Source organism: Chiloscyllium plagiosum, chromosome 45, assembly GCF_004010195.1.
Source record: "Chiloscyllium plagiosum isolate BGI_BamShark_2017 chromosome 45, ASM401019v2, whole genome shotgun sequence".
NCBI classification, from domain to species: domain Eukaryota; kingdom Metazoa; phylum Chordata; class Chondrichthyes; order Orectolobiformes; family Hemiscylliidae; genus Chiloscyllium; species Chiloscyllium plagiosum.
The window spans coordinates 7,809,966-7,829,634 of NC_057754.1; the positions used below are offsets into that span (position 1 = coordinate 7,809,966).

General features: G+C 47.1%; 1 protein-coding gene across 5 annotated transcripts in view; it reads left to right on the forward strand.

Annotated features, from left to right (window-relative positions):
• LOC122543886 (pyruvate carboxylase, mitochondrial-like) overlaps window positions 1-19,669 on the forward strand; it is a 567,831-nt gene that overhangs the window by 23,129 nt on the left and 525,033 nt on the right. Inside the window, exon 3 of one of the 5 annotated variants that reach the window (XM_043682747.1) lies at window positions 9,741-9,867. The exons of 2 other annotated variants lie outside the window; for them this stretch is intronic. Coding sequence is in view for 1 of the 3 variants with exons in the window: in XM_043682745.1 (XP_043538680.1) it covers window positions 15,978-15,989 (12 nt within the window). In the remaining 2 variants the exon portion in view is untranslated. Of the gene's footprint in view, window positions 1-9,740; window positions 9,868-15,380; window positions 15,504-15,885; window positions 15,990-19,669 lie in introns of those variants that run through there. 2 more of the 5 variants (XM_043682748.1, XM_043682745.1) reach the window with 2 other exon arrangements.

The window sequence follows — 19,669 nt, forward strand, 5'->3', positions numbered from 1 at the left end:
AGGATTTGGAGGTTGATAATTAACCTGCTTTGTCACATTTTGGTCATGTATAGGCACTGAGGGATTTGAAGGTAAGGGGTAAGATTTGGAGGAGGAAAATGTTCTTCTCTGAGGGCGGCGAATCTTCAGAGCTCACTCTTCCTCGGAGCTTGGTGGAGGTGTGGTCACTGAGTGCTTTTGATGTTGTTGGATTCAAACATGGGAGTCTGGTGGCGTGGCAGGGCGAGGTGAGAGTGTGGAGCAGAGGCCACACTCCAGCCAAGTTGTGACAGCCGGTTTAAAGGACCCAAGTGCTCAACTCTGCATTGGTGGTTCGTCTGTTTGCACAAACCTTGGCCATTGGTGACTGGGGGGGGGGTCTCGGAGCTGGACCTGGACCCTGTGGGCCACTGCACCAGGCGGCCCTGTGTCTGGCAGTCTCTGGATTGACATAAGTCTAGGACCGAGAGCTCAGAAGACCTGGATGCTCTCGCTGCAGTGCTGCAAGACAGGCTTTCAGGTGATCATTTGATGTTTTTTTCAGGTTTACCTGAGTCACACAGCATCCATGAGTCATGGGAGACAGACATGCACACAGAAGGACCGCAAACAGCTCACACCCTGTGTTTCTCTACCAGTGACATGCTCTAAGCAGCACCGTTTAGTGGCTTGCCCACCTACCTTCCATCCCTCCCTGTTCAGATACGCCCCCCCCCCCCCGTCACTGCCACTGCCACATCCCCCCCAACCCAATGAGTATTACTATTGAATTCTTGCTCTGGGACAAAGTGGATGCTGATGAGTAGACATTCCAGCTTCAGTTGAGGTGGTGACAAGTGCCGGTGTAACTCGAGATTTATCAATAAATAACAAAGGGCTTGAAATCCAATCCAGTTGCAACCTTGTAAAGTGCAGTGCCCGCCAGTTATCGGCTGCTAAATTCCACTATCATGGGAGTCACTGGAGGTTTAAAGTACGTTTCTGTTATAGTCTTTTGGTTACTACTTCCTAAACTCTGTTCTACCCACGACACTGTTTTAACGGCTTGGACTTTTTGTGGCTGCAGAGTGAAAGTTACTCTGTTTGACCGGAGGGAAAAGTCTAAGACCCTTTTCTTACACCGATCAAAATTCACACTCCGGACTGCTGTCTTCTCTCTACATGCCTCCCTGTCTCCCTCCATCTGTCTGTCTTTCTGTCCCTCTCTCTCTCTCTCTCCGTCTCCATCCCTTTCTCTCTGTCTCCCTCCCATTCTCTCTCTGTCTCCCCGTGTCTCTGTCTCACTTCTCAATCGCTTCCAACACCCTGCCTCCTCTCTCAGCCTGCCGTGGACAGCCTCCCTTTCCCCAACAGGACAGTTTGAACCTCTGCTTGGCAGGACAAGTGGTAGGAAGCCCCCCCCCACATCCCAAAGCAAATATTACTTGGCACTGATTAGCTCACGCCTTGATGTTGCCTCAATCTTGCTGAATATTGACATGGGAATAGTACAATTAACAAAATACGAAAAAGGTGTCTCTGGTTTGTGCTGAATTACAAACTTGCATTGACTTGGCTTTTCCAATTTCCCATGTCTCTGTTGTCTTCAAATGATCTATCTCTGACTCTTTCCTGCACTGTCTCCATTTATGGTGATAGGCTGTCACTGAATATTCCGTATAATCCCACTGACTTCCACAGTTCCTTGGACAACATTTTAATTCCCAAAATTGAATTGTTTTGATGTTCTTCCGTTTTCTTTCAGGATTCCCTTGCATTCTGCTATTTCTGCACCTCTGTTGTATTCATTCAGATCGTGCCTTACTGTCCCTCCCAGTATCTTTCCCTTTGTCCACAATGCAGCAATCCCCTTCGCTGCTGGTGATGTGGCCTAGGATCCTGCCTGTTCCTTTTCGCATACTTTTTTGCTTCCCCCCCTTTCCACCGTGAATGAATGGGTTCCTGCCAGCTGTTTGGATTTATCACCCTCCACCAACCCTTATCCCCCACTTCCATTTCTACAACCTCCAACATGATGCTCAAGATCTCGCTCTTTCTCTCGACGCTGGCGCTCTTGCTCTCTGAGCACTCAATCTCGCTCGCTCTCTCTGAGCGCTCGTGCTTGCTCGCTCGCTCTTTCTATCTCTGAGTCCCCTCTCCTTTCTTTCCTTGCTTTGCTCCATTCTCAAGGTGGCATTATCTGTGATCCCGTGATCCTTCCCTGTCACTGCCACATGGCCTGCCTTTGCCACAGTACCTGTACTGGTAAAGAAAAGAGCACCATCCGAGCCCTCAGCCGCTTGGGGAGTGCCTTCCTTGTGATTCAGTCTATTGTATTCGCTGTTGGCAGTGTGGTCCCCTCTATAGGAGGGAGACAAAGTGCAGACAGTGTGCGGCTGCTTTGCTGAGGGCCTCCTTTCAGGCCCTCAGCACCGTTCTGTCCGTTAATTGGTGGGAGCCCAGGCCAGGCATTGTCAATAGCCGGAGGTCATGGATCAGTGCTCCTCACTGGGGGTCTTCAGAGGCCAGGAGTCAAAAGGAAGAAAAGTAGAAGGAGAAGAAGATAAGGAGGAAGACAGAGGGAAGAGAAAGAAGAAGAGGAGTGGGTGGAGCAGACGAGGGTTAGGGTTAGGGTCAGGGTTAGGCTGGAGTGTCCTACTCCACTACCATCTTGCAATGTTCCAGATTTATAAGGTACTGTGATGGGGTTTGAACCCCTGTACCAGGATATTGGCTTGGCCTTCTGGAGTTTTAGTCCAATGACAATAGCATCATGCCAGCACCCTCCTGCGGGTGCAGTCCTCCCTCTCCGACCTTGGTCTCTGCAGTATTCCAGTGCAAGGTTAAGGAGTAGTAGCTCAACCTTCGACTGGCACTTTACAGCTTTCTGGAGATTAATGATCTTAAACTTGAAACCGCCTTCCTTTGTTCCTTTGAGTCTCTTCTTTCTCATTTCACTTTGGCCCCTTTGCTTTCGGGCTGGTCATGATCCTAGTGTAGGTATTTCTAGTCCACTTGCCTTCTGTTTCTTTGCCTGGGGGTTGGGGGGGTGGGGTGGAGTTGGCGGGAAGGTGGAGTTAAGGACTCTGTTCGGTCTACCATGACTTTATTGAATGGCACAGTGGCCTTGAGCGGCTAAATGGCCGACTTCCTGCTCCTCAGGTGCCATCCGTGCCATCTTCCTTCAAGTCCAGAGTAATGCCCTAATAGGACCTTGTGCTGTTTGAGATTCATTCCCCAGCTCATGTTGAGGTTTAAACTCTGGCTGAATCAACTGTTACTCATTCTCTTGCTCACCCATGCTTTATGTAACCTAGTCGGTAACTCGCTCTTCTCCCACTCTACCGGGACAGAGTGCTTTTGATAATCCTTTCGTCCCTGACCTTTCCATTCATCTTTATCTCAAATATCGATTGCTCTGCCCTTATCGCAGGCCATTTCAATTTATCACAAATCTCGACAGTGCAGACCCCCCCCCCCCCGCCAAGAGAAAGCAGTCTCCTACTCCAAAGGTCAGACAGAGAAACATATTGATGTTTGCACTGAAGTAGAACTTGGTTACTATTTATCAGACACCTTGAGAAGTTTAGACAGGGGTTAGACAAGCCTGAAGGGAAGGTTGCATTACTTCTGACACTGGAGCCCCCACTAACCTGTTCGTGTCCCTCTCTCCCCCTGAGAGATGGAGGAGGCATTTTGCTGATTGAACAGAGAGCAATGGCTTTTATTTATTTGCAGGCCGTGGGTGTTGCTGGCTGGGACACCATTTATTGCCCATCCCTAATTGCCCATAGGACAGCTAAGACTCTACCACATTGATTTGGGTCTGCGGTCACCAACTGGGTAAGGATGGCAGTGAACCAGACGGGTATTTCCAATAATCGACCGCACTTTAACAAACATCACGAGACCCTCCATTCCATTTTTCAAATTCAATTTCTGTCATCTCGCTCCAATGGGATTCGAACCCAGGTCCCAAGCACGTTGTCTGGGTCTGTGGATTAATATTTGAGCAATAAAACAATGGCCCATCACCTACCTATAACCCAATTATTAGGCTCACACGTCCACATTAATGTACATTTGAAAATTCCACCCCACACCCATCGCTAGATTGCCGGTGCCCTTTGCCACTTTGTGCATGAGTCACTGAGATACTACAAACAAGACGGGAAATAAAAATAGGGACCGCTCATTCGGATCTATGGGTCCTGCTCCACTGTTGACTGAGATCATGGCTGACCTTCTAACTAAACCTAATTTTTACCGCACTATCCCTGTATCCCTTGATGCCTTTATAGAACTGTGTCAGTCACTGAATTGAGCATACTCCTTATTGGAGGTGGGAAATTCAATGGTTGACCACCCCTTGAAATTCCTCTTCACCTGAGTGCTATTGTGGGCTCTGACCCCTAGGCCTCCTCCTCCTCCTCCTCCCAGACCCACACATTGAGTTCTTTAACCTCTCAGCATTGCAGACAGAAGGGTTTGGGGGCCATGACTCACCAAACCACAGTACACAGATGCAACATGTGTTGAGGAAGGCAGAGGAATGTTGTCACTTATTGTTGGGGAATGGAATCTAAAAATAAGGATATTTTGCTCCAGTTGTATAGTGCATTGGTGTGGGCTGTTCCCGCAGTACAGTGTGGAAAGAGAAGATAATTGTGTTTCACTGGAGGCTCTTATGCTGCAGTGATAGTGTCCCTTTTCCTGATGAAGGGCTTTTGCCCGAAATGTCGACTCTCCTGCTCCTCGGATGCTGCCTGATCTGCTTTGCTTTTCCAGCGCCACACTCTCTCTCTCGACTCTGAGCCTGGAGCCGCAGGTTTTTTTTTACAGATTAGATTACATTACAGTGTGGAAACCTCTGGGTGGATTGGTTGGAAAATACCTGGAATTCTGTCTTAAGCAATTGGCAGAAGGCTCACTCGACTCACTCCTGGGATGAAGGGCTTATGAACAAAACTGAGCAGGTCAGACCTGCCACCGTAGATTGTAGTAAAATAACAGGTGATCTCGTTGAGACAGCCAAGATCCTGAGAGGAAACCATAGGGTGAAAAGCAGGATGTTTCCACTGGGCAGGGGGATGGGGGTCACCATTTAAGGATTAGAGATTTCTGATCGGTGGGAAGGGGATTCTCTCTGAGAATCGTTAGTTCATGGAATTTTCTTTTTCGGAGAGCAGTGGAGGCTGGGCCAAACCTGAGTGAAGGAGGTTCTTTTGATTGATGAGGGTGTCAATGACTGGAAGGAGGAATAGGCCATTGCTGGCTTAGCCATGATCCCGAATGTACACTGCAGGAGGGCCTTACAAATCCAGATGTGACCAGCTCCTGCACCGACCTCCCCTATTTCTAGAAGGTCCGAGAGATCGGGAAAGACAGCAGAGGGACCTAAAGGTTTCGGGTCAGGAGTCAGTGTGGATCAGCAATGTAGCAGGGGCACCAATGAACCTGATGGTATATTGTGCTGATTCGCCAACTTTCTGGAACAAGTGAAGTTTAAAAAAAAAGACGTGGAAAGGTGCCATTCCAAAGATAGAAGGGCACGTGGGCGAAGGAGCTTTTGTTTCTTGTCGAGTGATTGCTGAGCTTTGACCATTTGAAAGTACACACAGAGTCATACAGCTTGGAAACGCACCCCTCGGTCCAACTAGTCAATGGCGACCATGTTCCCAAGTCTAACTTGTCCCACTTGCCTGTGTTTGGCCCATATCCCCCCACTTCCCCCCCCAAACCTTTGCTGTTCACGTGCCTATCCAAATTCCTGCTGCCTCTGAGGCAAGTATGGTAAAGAGTTCTCTTCCAGACCGTTTTCGTTCCCTGACCGTGTGCTGATGTGGAGATGTGGGATCCCTTTGCTTGGTTCATCCAGATCTAGGCTTTCTTTATTTGTCTCTCAGAAAGGAGTTTCCTGTTCGACTCATTCCTGCAAGTCAAACTGACTTTAAGCCAAGACCACCCACCTCTCACGATCCCCTGTCCTCATTTGTTGAGAAGTCGGGACATGCGTCTCTGTTGGTGGCAGCTTGCTGTGTGCATTTTGGCTGCAGCGTTGTGTCTGTGCAGCATATAAAAATGCTTCAGACGCTCAGTAAGAGGTCTGACAGCATCTGTGGAGAGAGATCGGAGTCAGTATTTCTGGTCCAGTGACCCTTCCTCAGAACTGGAGCCCTTCACTCAGATGAGTTCTAAGGAAGGGTCACGTTGACTAGAAGTGTTAGCTCTGGATCGTTTCCCACAGATGCTGCCAGACCTGCTGAGTTTTTTCCAGCAGTTTCTGATTCTGTATTTGTTTGTGATTTCCAGCAGCCGGAGTTCTTTTTGTTTTTCACAAAAAAAAAGCTTAACTGTGGCCGTGGAGAGCTCCTGAGATTGCAAAAGCGTTTTCCCTGGAGTCGGGCATCCAGTTATTGTTGGGATAAGTTTGGGGGTCAAACTGTCCAGAAAAGGGATTATTTTAAATTGGTCCCAGTTGCAGCAGGAAACGGGGAATGCAGTTGTGACTGGCTTGGGTCAGGTCAGCAGTTTGCATTGTCTGTCGAAATTGAGCTGGTTATTTCTGCGTGCAGGTTTATTTACAATTGACGAACTGGTTAAATATTTGGAATGCTAAACTTTTTTTGCAATGCACTCCCTCACCCTTCTATCCAGTAAAATGCAGCTTTGGTGACACACCTCCTCCCCACCTCCAAACTTGCCGGGAGCGCACACTCCCAGCGAGCTCTCGAAATTAGCATGGAAAGTCATTGACCCTGGCAGTGCAGAAGGAGGCTGTCCTGCTCACTGGGGAAAAAGCAGCCACCTCTCGGCCCTCACTTCCCACCTTTTTTGTAAGCTGTTTGTTGACAGTACGCCCCCATGGGGCTCCCTTTATGAACTGATCGCTGGAGCCGGTTTGCAGAAACGGCCTGCTCTCCCGAATGCGAATGTTCATACTTGCCTCCCCTCGAGATCGCCTTGCCCGATGGTTTAAAACTCTCGGACCACTGGCTGTAGGGAAAAATAGACTTCATTTGCTGAAAGTAAACAAAAGGTTACTTTGGGAAACAGTTCCTACAATAACAAACGGGGGGATTCCTTCACTTTATTAATTTACTTTGCCACTGACGAGGCCAGTATTTATTTCCCATCGCAATTTGAACAGAACAGCTTGCTTGACTATTTCAGAGGGCAACTAAGGGTCAACTGCAGTGCTGTGGGTCTGCAGTCACATGGACGTTGCATGTTTTATGTTGTATTTTAATACGACTGGTAAATGAAGACAAGACCGTGAGATTAGTTTGGGGATTGATACAGGGCTGTGGGGAGAGAGTGGGGCAGTGGGATTAGTTTGGGGATTGATACAGGGCTATGGTGAGAGAGTGGGGAAATGGGATTAGTTTGGGGATCGATACAGGGCTATGGGGAGAGGGTGGGGCAGTGGGATTAGTTTGGGAATTGATACAGGGCTATGGTGAGAGAGTGGGGAAATGGGATTAGTTTGGGATTGATACAGGGCTATGGGGAGAGAGTGGGGCATTGGGATTAGTTTGGGGATCGATACAGGGCTATGGGGAGAGGGTGGGGCAGTGGGATTAGTTTGGGAATTGATACAGGGCTATGGTGAGAGAGTGGGGAAATGGGATTAGTTTGGGGATTGATACAAGGCTATGGGGAGAGAGTGGGTCAGAGGGATTAGTTTGGGATTGATACAGGGCTATGGGGAGAGAGAGTGGGGAAATGGGATTAGTTTGGGGATTGATACAAGGCTATGGGGAGAGAGTGGGTCAGAGGGATTAGTTTGGGATTGATACAGGGCTATGGGGAGAGAGAGTGGGGAAATGGGATTAGTTTGGGGATCAATACAGGGCTATGGGGGGAGCACGGGGCAGTGGGATTAGTTTTGATACAGTGCTACGGGGTGCATGGCTAGTTGGATTAAGTTGTGCACACACAACGCTGGAAAGAGTCAGCAAGTCTGGCAGCATCTGGACAGAGAAATAGAGTTTACGTTTCAAGTCCAGTATGACTCTCCTTCAAAACTAGTCCATAACAGCTGTCTTCCTTTGTGGGGGGCATGATTCTAACCAAGAAAGTTTTATTTTTGTAATTTTGATTCCCATCACGAGAAAGGAAATGAGGGATGGCTATTGTATAGCAAGCAGAGGAGCAAAGGTTAAATTAAATGGAGGGGAAAGATGTGCTACGTGGTATCCCACAGGGGTTAATTTGACTTGCTCTCGCTGTAACATAGGACAAATTGCTGAGGCCACTGAGTCCCACCCACTTCCCCCTGCCCCAGCAGCAGCACCACCAGCAGAGGAAATAGCGATCACCCAGGAGCAGGTTTTAGCTGGGCCGACGTGTCACACTGCTTTGCCACAGATACTCTGTAGCCCTTCAGTGCACTGCCACCCTCTCAATGAAGCTCTTGCTCGCTGCTGGGCCAAGGAAGAAAACAGCAGTGCTCATTTCCAGAGGTACATCGTTGGATTTGGTCGTGTCTTGTGTTGAAGTGTGAGCATTGGAGAATGTGTGGTCGCAGGGTACCTTCCAGGCGGTGAGGGGGAGAGGCAAGTAAGGGCCAACAATTCCACTGTTGGGTTTCATGTGGAAACAGGAATCTGTGGCTTTGTCAAAAAGGGGAACCTTGGTAATTTATTTTCTTGCAGAATTCCCCTTCTGTTATTATCTCAAAATATTGCACTGTTTGTGATCTGAGGGTGTTCCAAAGCTCTTTGCCTCCAATGAAGTCCAGCCATTGATGTGATATCAGAAATGTCGCAGCCAGTTTCTCTCACTCTGTGATCTTGGACCCTTTAATGGTGATCAATTGGATCACATCTGAATCTCTTCTTGAGCGGATTCAAGTCCAATTTGTGGGAGCCCACCCTCTTATAAGCCCGGGGGTCATTTGGGTGAAAATGTGCTGCATTCCCCCCCCCCCCCCCCCCCCAAAGACTAATATCTCCTACCTGGGCGGCACTCTGGCTCAATGGTTAGCACTGCTGCCTCACAGCGCCAGAGACGCAGGTTCAATTCCATCCTCGGGTGACTGTGCAGTCTCTACAGAGACATTCTCCCCATGTCTAAGTGGGTTTCTTCTGGGCGCTCCAGTGCCCTCCACTGTACAAAGATGTGCAGGTTAGGGTGGATTGGCAATGTTAAGTTGTCCATAACGTCCAGGGATGTGCAGGCTAGGTGGATTAGCAATGGGAAATACAGGGTAGGGGCATCAGTCTGGGTGGGATGCTCTTTGGTGTGACTTGATGGGCCGAGAGGCCTGCTTCCACATTGTGTAGAGATTCTATGATTCTAACATATAAGGCCTAGAACTTAATGTGGTTGCTGCCAAGCTCCCACGAATTACAGTACAATAACGAACAAATAATCTGTTTTTGTGATGTTGCAAGAGTGGTGGTACAGACTACTGGACGTCGGAAAAGATTGCTCTGCCCTCCTTTGAAGTTGTACCGTGGGATCCTTGAGAGAGAAAAACAGGGACATCAGTTCCTGCAAACATACGCACTCCTCCCCGGTACTTCGAGCCTACGTTCTTATTCTCGAATCTCTTCAGTGGGACTCGAGTAGGGCCCACAACCTTGTGCTGAAAGCTGAGAGTAATAACAACTAACCCATTTGCAAACTGTGGGTTTTTCAAACAGTTAAATGTTCCTGTTCGTGCTCTTGAGTAATCTGATTTTAAGTAGCTAGTCAGGAAAGGGGGAATTCAAGATTAATAAAATTGTCCTTGAGAATGAACGAACATTTTTTTTTTGTGTGTGATCTTGTTTCAGGAGACGTGCTGCATAGCCTGGGATTAGAACCACTGTGTGTATTTTACTGAGTTTGATCAGATAGCGAGGACCTTTGCTACTTAGTGAAAGCAATTTTAGGAGGGCCAAGCGTGACACAAAGCTGAAGGTAGGAAGCTTCTGATTTATTACCTCGATTGCAAAAGACAAAATTTCATTAGTGTAGCCTCTTACCGGTCAGTTTCGGAACCGCCACTTGTGCAATTGTTTTAATTGTCCATGTGACAGTGAAATTTTCTGCAGTTTTCTGGTTCCCAACGCAGTGCTGACAGAACTGTAGCCCCTGTAAGCGTAAATCTCTGAGCTGCTCTTTATCCTCCAGGGGAATCTTGTTAAGTCACCTAATTATTGCACCTCAAGGTGGTGGCTGTGAGTTTGCTTGCTGGTGATTTTTACATAGAAATGATTTTGCATTGATATTGCACCTATCCTGACCAGAGAATATCCTGAAGAGCTTTGTGCCCAATTAAGTACCTTTGAATTGTAGTCACTGCTGTATCAGAGGAGTCAGGGGGGATGATATTATGTACAGGAAGCTCCTGCAAACAGCAACAAATAATTAGTTTCTGAGGCATTTGAGGAATAAATATTTTCCAAGGCACGGAGAGAACTCCCCTCCTCTTGTTGCGGTTGTGGGAGCTTTGACATCCACCTGATCGGGGTATACGGAGACCTCAATTTAATGTGTTATCCAAAGGATGATACTTCTAACAGTGTTTCACTCTTGTAGGACTGCATCTTTGGGGGACAGCACTCTCTCAGTACTGCCCCTCCGACAAGTGCAGCACTCCCTCAATACTGAACCTCTCGCAGTGCAACCACTCCTCACTACTGACCCTTTAACAATACAGTTTTCCCTTAGTACTGCCCCTTGGTCAATGCAATACCCCTCCAGATACTCTGCCTCAGACTCCCTGACAATGCAGTGTTCTCTCAGTACTGTGCTCCGACAATGCTGCACTCCCTCAGTACTGCCCCTCCGACAGTGTCGTGCATCCTCAGGACCGACCGTCCAACAGTGTGGTACTCCATCAGAACTGACCTTCTGACAGTGCAAGCTCCGTGATTACTGTCCCTCTGACATTGCACTGTTCTCTTGGTACTGTCCCTCTGTCAGAGCAGTGTTCCCACAGTACTATGCCCTCCAGCAGTGCAACAGCCTCTCAGTAATATTCTTCTGACACTAGGGCAGCTTTGATACCAATTGCCTGGAGTATTTCTCCAGTAATGCTTATATAGCCATGCAGAACTCTCTCAGTACTGCCCTTCCGACAGTACAGCACTATGCTATGATCTGGGAAGGAAGTCTTGCAATAATCGGACAAGGCATTGGTATAACCATCTGGTGTTGAGCTTCTTGGAGCTGCACATATCCAAGCAAGAGGGGACTTTTCCACCACACTTCTCACTTGTGCCTTGTAGATGGTGGACAGGCTTTGGGGAGTCAGGAGGGGATCGGCAAATATGCTGGAGGAGGCGTTGAGAATTAGCTTTACACAGGGCGTCGGTGTGGTCTAGAATGCACCGCTCGAAGCAAATTCATAAAAAAGGGAATTAGATAAATACTTGAAATGGTGAAAGCTATTTGAGTTGTGGAGATAGAGCCAGGGAGGTGGAACTCAGCCACAGTGGACTGATCAAGGACCGTGCATGCTGTAAAAGACACTGATAAAGAAACAGTGCTGAATAAATGAGGCAAACTATTAATGCAGAGCTCATCTTTCAGCAGAAGATCAAATCTAATCTTTATGTAAATGAAGCAGGGAATCCAAATCTCACGTCGCCGACTGACCTTAGTTGAACGCCCTAAACCAGTCCACAATAACATTTCACAATACTTGCGATACAAGTATCAATATTTATTCATGGTGAAGTGATTACTTGAGTCCACGTGATTCCACTTAAATTCCTCTCGAACCTGGCACGATAAATTCTGACACACCTTTTGGGCTGTCTTTTTGTTTCAAGGGGATACATAAATTCAAGTCGTTGCTGTAGTTTTTAAAGCATTGAGCACCTCTCAAGGCAGACTGATGTTCGGTAGCCTTGATATTTAACGAATGTTGCAAACCCTTAACATGTTGGAATTCTCAAATGAAATGTTTGTAACTGTTTCCCACGGGCAGGTTAAGTCTTGTGTTCTTGTAGCTCAATTAGATGACACCATTAGGTGGTACTGTAAGAAAATTCCCAATATTAGTCTGATCACTGACCTGCATCATTTGAGTTGGAACACAGAAACTGTTATATTTTGTCTACAATTTATTCTTTCATAAGTTTGACCTTAGAGTAAGATAAAAGGTTGGCTTAACATCGAGGGCTGAAGGGCCTGTACTCTGCTGTATTGTTCTATAGTCAAGACCAACATTTGGTGACCACGCCTAATTGACTTTGACTTGTTAGACTATTTCATTTGGCAATTGAGAGTCAACGTTGCTGTGGGTCTGGAGTCACATGTAGACCAGGCCAGGTACATTGCAGATTTTATCGGTTGAATTTGCAAAACCATTTGTCCTAGGACCACCCTGTCACCTGAGGGGGGCTAATTTAGTGACACTTCCCAGTACTGCCTCTGATGTAAGGAAATCTTTTTTTCGAAGTGTGGAGGCCAGAACTGATTGTGGTTTCCGAAATGCAGCTTGGTCACTTGGCCTGAGCCTGTGCTGGTGTCAGTGCCAAGTAGTTTGCTAAACTACAGGAATATGTTTTCTTTGGCTTTGAGATCATTCTGCTCAATTCTTGTTGAGAATACTTTGAGGAAACACTAGGGTGAGATTGATATGCTTCCCTTTAGATTAGCTTTTGGAATAGCCTTTGTTGTAACGTGCACTCGAATGATTGCAGGGGAAAAATTTGTAATGTCACTTTGGGGGTGTGAATAGTAGAGAGTGATGAGACTAGGTAGGAGACTTCATAGTCTGAAGGGATAAACAGGAGAGATAATATGCAGGGTCGGATGTTGAAAGGCATTTAGCACATAACAGTGAACATGCGCTCCTCTCTCTTAGGAGTCCAGAACTCCATTGTGGGACCCTAATCTCCTTACACTGGCTCACAAGGGATTGTTACTTCTGGTGGTAGGGATTTAATATTGGACCACAAATGCTTTGAGTTTTAGATCACTCAGTTTTTTTGATTATATTTAGATTCTCTACAGTGTGGAAACAGGCCCTTCAGCCCAACCAGTCCACACTGACCCTCCGAAGAGTAACCCACCCAGACTCATTCCCCTCTGACTAATGTACCTAACACTACGGACAATTTAGCATGGCCAATTCACCTCTCCTGCACATCTTTGGACTGTGGGAGGAAACCAGTGCAGTCACTGGGAGAATGTGCAAACTCCACACAGACAGTCGCCCAAGGCTGGAATCGAACCTGGGACCCTGGTTCTGTGAGGCTAACCATCGTGCCGCCCGATTATTGATAAGGACAGAAGCAATAGGAGCATGAGTAAGCTGTTGACCCTTTGAGGCTGTCTGCCAGTCAGTAAAACCATGATTGGATTGTGGCTTTCACTTCACTCTCCTGTCTTCTCATCCTTATAAATTTCAATGAGTTCAGGTCCCACTTGCTCAACCTTTCCATGTAAGGCAACCCCTTCATCCCAGAAGACAGCCAAGTCAGCCCAATCTAAGCTGCCTAAAGTGCATTAACGTGTTTCCTACGGAAAGATGATTAAAACCATTCAGTTGTCCAACAACAATAAGAACCAGGAGCAGGAGTAGGCGTTAAGTCTACATCATTCGACACGATCACAACTGATCTCGACTTGGCCTCAACTCCACTGACCTACCTGTGCCCAATACCCTACTAATTTAAAGAAAAAATCTTCCCTCCTCAAATTTATTCAGTGAGATGGTGTCCACTGCACTCTGGGGGAGTGAATTCCACATATTCTCACACAATTCCCTTTGAGAGAAGTCCTACCTCCTCATTTTTAAATCTGCTAACTATTATCTCAAGACCGTGACCTCTCATTCTAGAGGAAGCGTTCCCTCTACGTCTACCATGTCAATCCCCTTTAGCATCATCTTAACTTTTATTTCTTATTTCCTAACTTGTACTATGAATCACTGTAAGGTAATGTAACTTTTTTTTATTTCTCTTTTGTATCTAGGTACTTAAAGAGGATTGATGGGGGCAGAGCGGTAGATGTGATCTATGTGGACTTCAGTAATGCGTTCGACAAGGTTTCCCATGGGAGACTGGTTAGCAAGGTTAGATCTCACAGAATACAGGGAGAACTAGCCATTTGAATACAGAACAGGCTCAAAGGTAGAAGACAGATGGTGGTGATGGAGGGTTGTTTTTCAGACTGGAGGCCTGTGACCAGTGGAGTGCCACAAGGATCGGTGCTGGGTCCTGTACTTTTCATCATTTATATAAATGATTTGGATGTGAGCATAAGAGGTACAGTTAGTAAGTTTGCAGATGACACCAAAATTGGAGGTGTAGTGGACAGCGAAGAAGGATACCTCTGATTACAACAGGATCTTGATCAAATGGGCCAACGGGCCGAGAAGTGGCAGATGGAGTTTAATTCAGATAAATGCGAGGTGATGTATTTTGGGAAAGCAAATCTTAGCAGGACTTATACACTTAATGGTAAGGTCCTAGGGAGTGTTGCTGAACAAAGAGACCTTGGAGTGCAGGTTCATAGCTCCTTGAAAGTGGAGTCGCAGGTAGATAGGATAGTGACGAAAACGTTTGATATGCTTTCTTTTATTGGTTAAGTATTGAGTCCAGGAGTTGGGAGGTCATGTTGCGGCTGTGCAGGACATTGGTGGCCACTGTTGGAATATTGCGTGCAATTCTGGTCTTCTTCCTATCGGAAAGATGTTGTGAAACTTGAAAGGGTTCAGAAAAGATTTACAAGGATGTTGCCAGGGTTTGATTTATAGGGAGAGGCTGAACAGGTTGGGGCTGTTTGGCTGAGGGGTGACCTTATGGAGGTTTACAAAATTATGAGGGGCATGGATAGGATAAATAGACAAAGTCTGTTCCTGGGGTGGGGGAGTGCAGAATTAGAGGGCATAGGTTTAGGGTGAGAGAGGAGAGATATAAAAGAGACCTAAGGGGCAACTTTTTCTCGCAGAGGGTGGTACGTGTATGGAATGAGCTGCCAGAGGATGTGGTGGAAGCTGGTACAATTGCAACATTTAAGAGGCATCTGGATGGGTATATGAATAGGAAGGGTTTGGAGGGATATGGGCCGGGTGCTGGCAGGTGGGACTAGATTGGGTTGGGATATCAGGTCGGCATGGACGGGTTGAGCCGAAGGGCCTGTTTCCGTGCTGTACATCTCTACGAAGTGAAAATAAATCTAATTCTTATGCGAAACAGCGAAAATTGCAGACCGCAATTAGGTCTTCTCTCATTTTTCTAAAGTGTACAGACCTAATCTGCTCAGTCTGTCCTCATAAGGCACATTATGTTCTATCTGTAATGCATCTAGCAACGCTGAGAAATCAACTGTGGAGCCTGAACACAAGCTGTAAACACTGGTCAGAGATTCTTTTGAAATTGGAGCTGACGTCAATCATGAGCTGGAACAGTGAGCAGCCGAACGTGTTCAAAACACTGCTTTGGCTGATGAAGCCAGTGATTATTGAGACACATTGATTGCCCCTTTTGGACTGAATCGTGGTCTCATCAGCCAATTGAGGAAAGGAAGGTGCTTTTCGCAAGACCGCAGGTCGGGGAATGACCTGTTGGTGAGTGGGAGCAGGGATCTGGGTTCAGGTGAGGGTTAAGCTCACAGTGGGCTGGCTGCCTTTTTGTGCAGTCGAATAAGTTGAAATGTGAAAACTCTGGTGTCTTTATTTACAAATGAAATCACCTTGCTGTGTGCATCAACAAAGGCATGCCCATCAGCACGACATTTTGCCACGATGGGCAAACACAGGATATCGAACCCCTAGCTCGAAGCTGAGATAGCTGAGAAGGGCATGATTCACTGTTTGCCTCTGATAAGGCGAAGGTTTTTGCTGTGCATTTATCAGATATATTTGTGAACAGGCGCGCTCACTCAGTTCACGTAGTGTGTTCCATGATAGAGAACAGGAGGGGCCTGCAGTTCAGAGGTTGCATTTGGGGATGGACTTACTGTGTGAGTGTGTATATATAGACAGATGTGTGAGTTAAGGACCTTGGTTACTTGAGTAGTCTTGCTGTGTCCATTGAATTTGAATTCCTTCAGGTAACGCAGTTCAGGAGATGACGAAGCTAGTAAGTTACAATCGTGGTACAGCTGGGTGGTAAGATTGACTATGCTGAAGCTTCTGGAATTACAGTGTAATTTTAATGAATGGGTTAGGTCCCTGCTCGAGTATAGCGTCCAGTTCTGGGCACTTAGAGCCGTACAGCACAGAAACAGATGCTTTGGCCCAACTTGTCCCATTCACCTATGTTTGGCCTATATCCTTGTAAATCTTTCCTATTCGTGTATCTATCCAAATGTCTTTTAATTGTTGTAACTGTACCTGCATCCACCCCTTCCTTTGGCAGTCCATTCCATATACAAACCGCTGTGGGGTGGTACGGTGGCTCAGTGGTCAGCCCTGCTGCCTCACAGCGCCAGGGAACCGGGTTCGATTCCCGTCTCGGGCAACTGTCTGTGTGGAGTTTGCACGTTCTCCCCGTGTCTGTGTGGATTTCCTCCGGATGCTCCGGTTTCCTCCCACAATCTAAAGATGTGCAGGTTAGCTGAATTGGCCGTGCTAAATTGCCGATAGTGTTCAGGGATGTGTAGGTTAGGTACATCGGTCAGGGGTAAATGGAGGATAATAGGGTAGGGGAGTGGGTCTAGGTGGGTTACTCTACGGAGGGTCGATGTGGACTTCTTGGATCGAAGAGTCTGTTTCCACACTGTAAGGATTCTGTGACTCTCTCTGTGGTAAAAGTTGCCCTTTGTGTCCCTTTTAAATCTTTCCGCTCTCACCTTAAAAAATGTGCCCCCTAAGTTTTGAAGATCCCCCACCTGAGGGAACTTGGCTAATCACCTTATCTATGCCCCTCATGATTTTATAAACCTCTCTAAGGTCACCCCTCAACCTCCTACGCTCCAGGTAAAAAATGTCCCAGCTATCCAGCCTCTCCTTATAAATCGAACACTCCCTTCTCGGCAACATCCTGGTAAGTCTTGGTGGGCGGCACGGTGGCACAGTGGTTAGCACTGCTGCCTCACAGCGCCAGAGACCCGGGTTCAATTCCCGCCTCAGGCAACTGTCTGTGTAGAGTTTGCACGTTCTCCCCGCGTCTGCGTGGGTTTCCTCCGGGTGCTCCGGTTTCCTCCCACAGTCCAAAAGATGTGCAGGTCAGGTGAATTGGCCATGCTAAATTGCCCGTAGTGTTAGGTAAGGGGTAAATGTAGGGGTATGGGTGGGTTGCGCTTCGGCGGGGCGGTGTGGACTTGTTGGGCTGAAGGGCCTGTTTCCATACTGTAAGTAATCTAAAAAAAAAAGTCCCTTCAGAACCCCCTCCAATTTAATACCATCCTTTCTGGAGCAGGATGACCAGAACTGTACACGTGTCATGGTGTTGCCCAGGCTGCGGATGGAGAAGTACCAGAATGAGACCAAAAGAGGAGGCTTCTCCATTCACATCCAGCAGAGTCTGGAGAGCTTGAGATGGTTTTACTTGCAACAGATTGGGTTAAAAGGAGATTCACTGGAACATTCAAAATCATGGGGGATCATGATGAGGTAGTTGGAGTGACACTGTTCCCAGTTACAACAAGGTTGACATGGGATTAAGATTATCTACAAAAATATGACTAGGGAGACATTTTCTTCCATATCATGTTGTCTTGTTCTCTTGGCATGCAGGTAAAGTCACCATCGTCCTCGGGGACCATCGCACCACGCTCTCGTTAGAGAGAGACGAGTGGCGGTAGTTTAACCTGTGGTTTACTGGGACTCAGACGAGGGGAGCGGTTGGGAAGGACAGTCCTTCATGGTGTCCTCAGCCAGTGCGAGAATTGAACCCATGACGTTGGTGCCACTCTGTGTCGCTAACCAGCCTAACTGAGTCTTGTGGCTCCAGATAGATAGCAACTATTTCAATGGATGATGGAACAACATGTTAATGACAGCTCTCCAAAGCCAATGAGAAAGCCACTTAAACATTTGCAGGACCATGAGTAAAGAGCAGGGAAGTGGGACTAATTGGATAGTACAGGCACAATGGGCTGAATGATCATCATCTGCAGTGGTCTCATTCTTCCATCCTCATTTTTTAAAAAGCTGCAATTTCTGTTGCAAAACTGCTTTTCAATTTGGATACATCTTTCCGCTTGCAGTGTCGGAGAGATCTGTTTCCAATGAGACACATTCTCGTGCTACTTGGCCGATCACTGAACAGGTTTTGAAGGGATTATGCCCGAAACATCGATCCTTCTGCTCCTCTGATGCTGCCTGACCCGCTGTGCTTTTCCAGCACCGCACTCTTGGCTGTGTACTTTCAGGCTGGTTCCAAAACAGGAACTTGCATGACATTTCTGCCTTGTGTGTATTGTCACCTTCAAATTTGTTGCCATCTCTTCCAGACCTCGATTGTTAGGACCTTGATTATTTTCCCATTGTATGCACTCAGTTATAAATGTTGTCCTGGTTGACCATGGGCGCACGTTCTTCCTCTACCTTCTTGAATTGTCTGAAGCTTTTAAACATCTTGAGTTATCCAAAGAGGCAACACAGCAGGGAGGGAGTGAAGGAGACGGGACGGCAGGTTTTCAGGGAGGGAGGGAGAAACCGAATGCTTAGAGGTAGAAAGAGCCAAGGCAATATGCAAACTATTATTTCAATGAGAGACTACTTCTGTCACATCCTAAAAAGTAGCACGTGGTAGTGGAGGCTAAGTCACTGATTGGGTATAAGAAAGAAGTAGATTTGTTTCTAGATATGGAAGGGGAATGTGAAGAGAGATTGAGTATGGTGTTGAGATAGAGGATCAGCATGATCAGGGATGGCATGGTAGCTTGGTGATTAGTACCGCTGCCTCACAGCGCCAGGGACTCAGGTTTGATTCCAGCCGCGGGCGACTGACTGTGTGGAGTTCGTACGTTCTCCCCATGTCTGCGTGGGTTTCCTCCGGGTGCTCCGGTTTCCTCCCACAGTCCAAAGATGTGCAGGTCAGGGTGGATTGGCTGCGCTAATTGCTCCGTTGATTCCAGGGATGTGTAGGCTAGGTGGTTTAGCATTGGAAATGCAGGGTTACAGGAATAGGGTAGGGGGTTGGGTCTGAGTGGGATGCTGTTTGGAGGGTCATGTGGACTCGATGGGCTGAATAGCCTACTCCTCCCATTTCCTGTGTTTCTCTGTCAGCAAGTTTCAAATCCCAACCACTGGATTACAGTCATGCAAGCCACAGTAGGTCTGTTACAGCTGACTTCAGCGTTTATGGTCTGCTCATTATGCGACGAGCTTAGAGAGGTACTTGATTTACGGTGTAGATTGTAGTATGCTTTCAGCACCTTTCTATAGGGATCTGCTGTCTGCGTGCCGCCAGTGGGAGAGGAACTTTCAGCAGTGCCAACATGATGCTGTTTACTAAACCCGTTCAGGACTGAACTCTGGTACAGTTGGCAGCCATACAGCTCAAGTGGGGTCACTTGGATGAGAAGGGGATTGAGGAAGAGAGACGTGGCACACTGTAAACAGCATTGAATGCGATCAGAGAGTAACTGGTTGTGCAAACCATGTGGGGCACAGGTCATTTAGACTGTTACATTTAATTAAGAATGGCATCTATTAAAACAGATTGTAAAACAACACTCGGCGCCGAGACATCAGTGTTGTACATTTGCTACCTCGTTCTTTCCTTCCATCAGATTTACACCAGCTTTTGCTGGAGCTGTTACGAATGACGTTTCTTTGTTGGCCATCCTTGCACAGAAAGATTTGGTGATA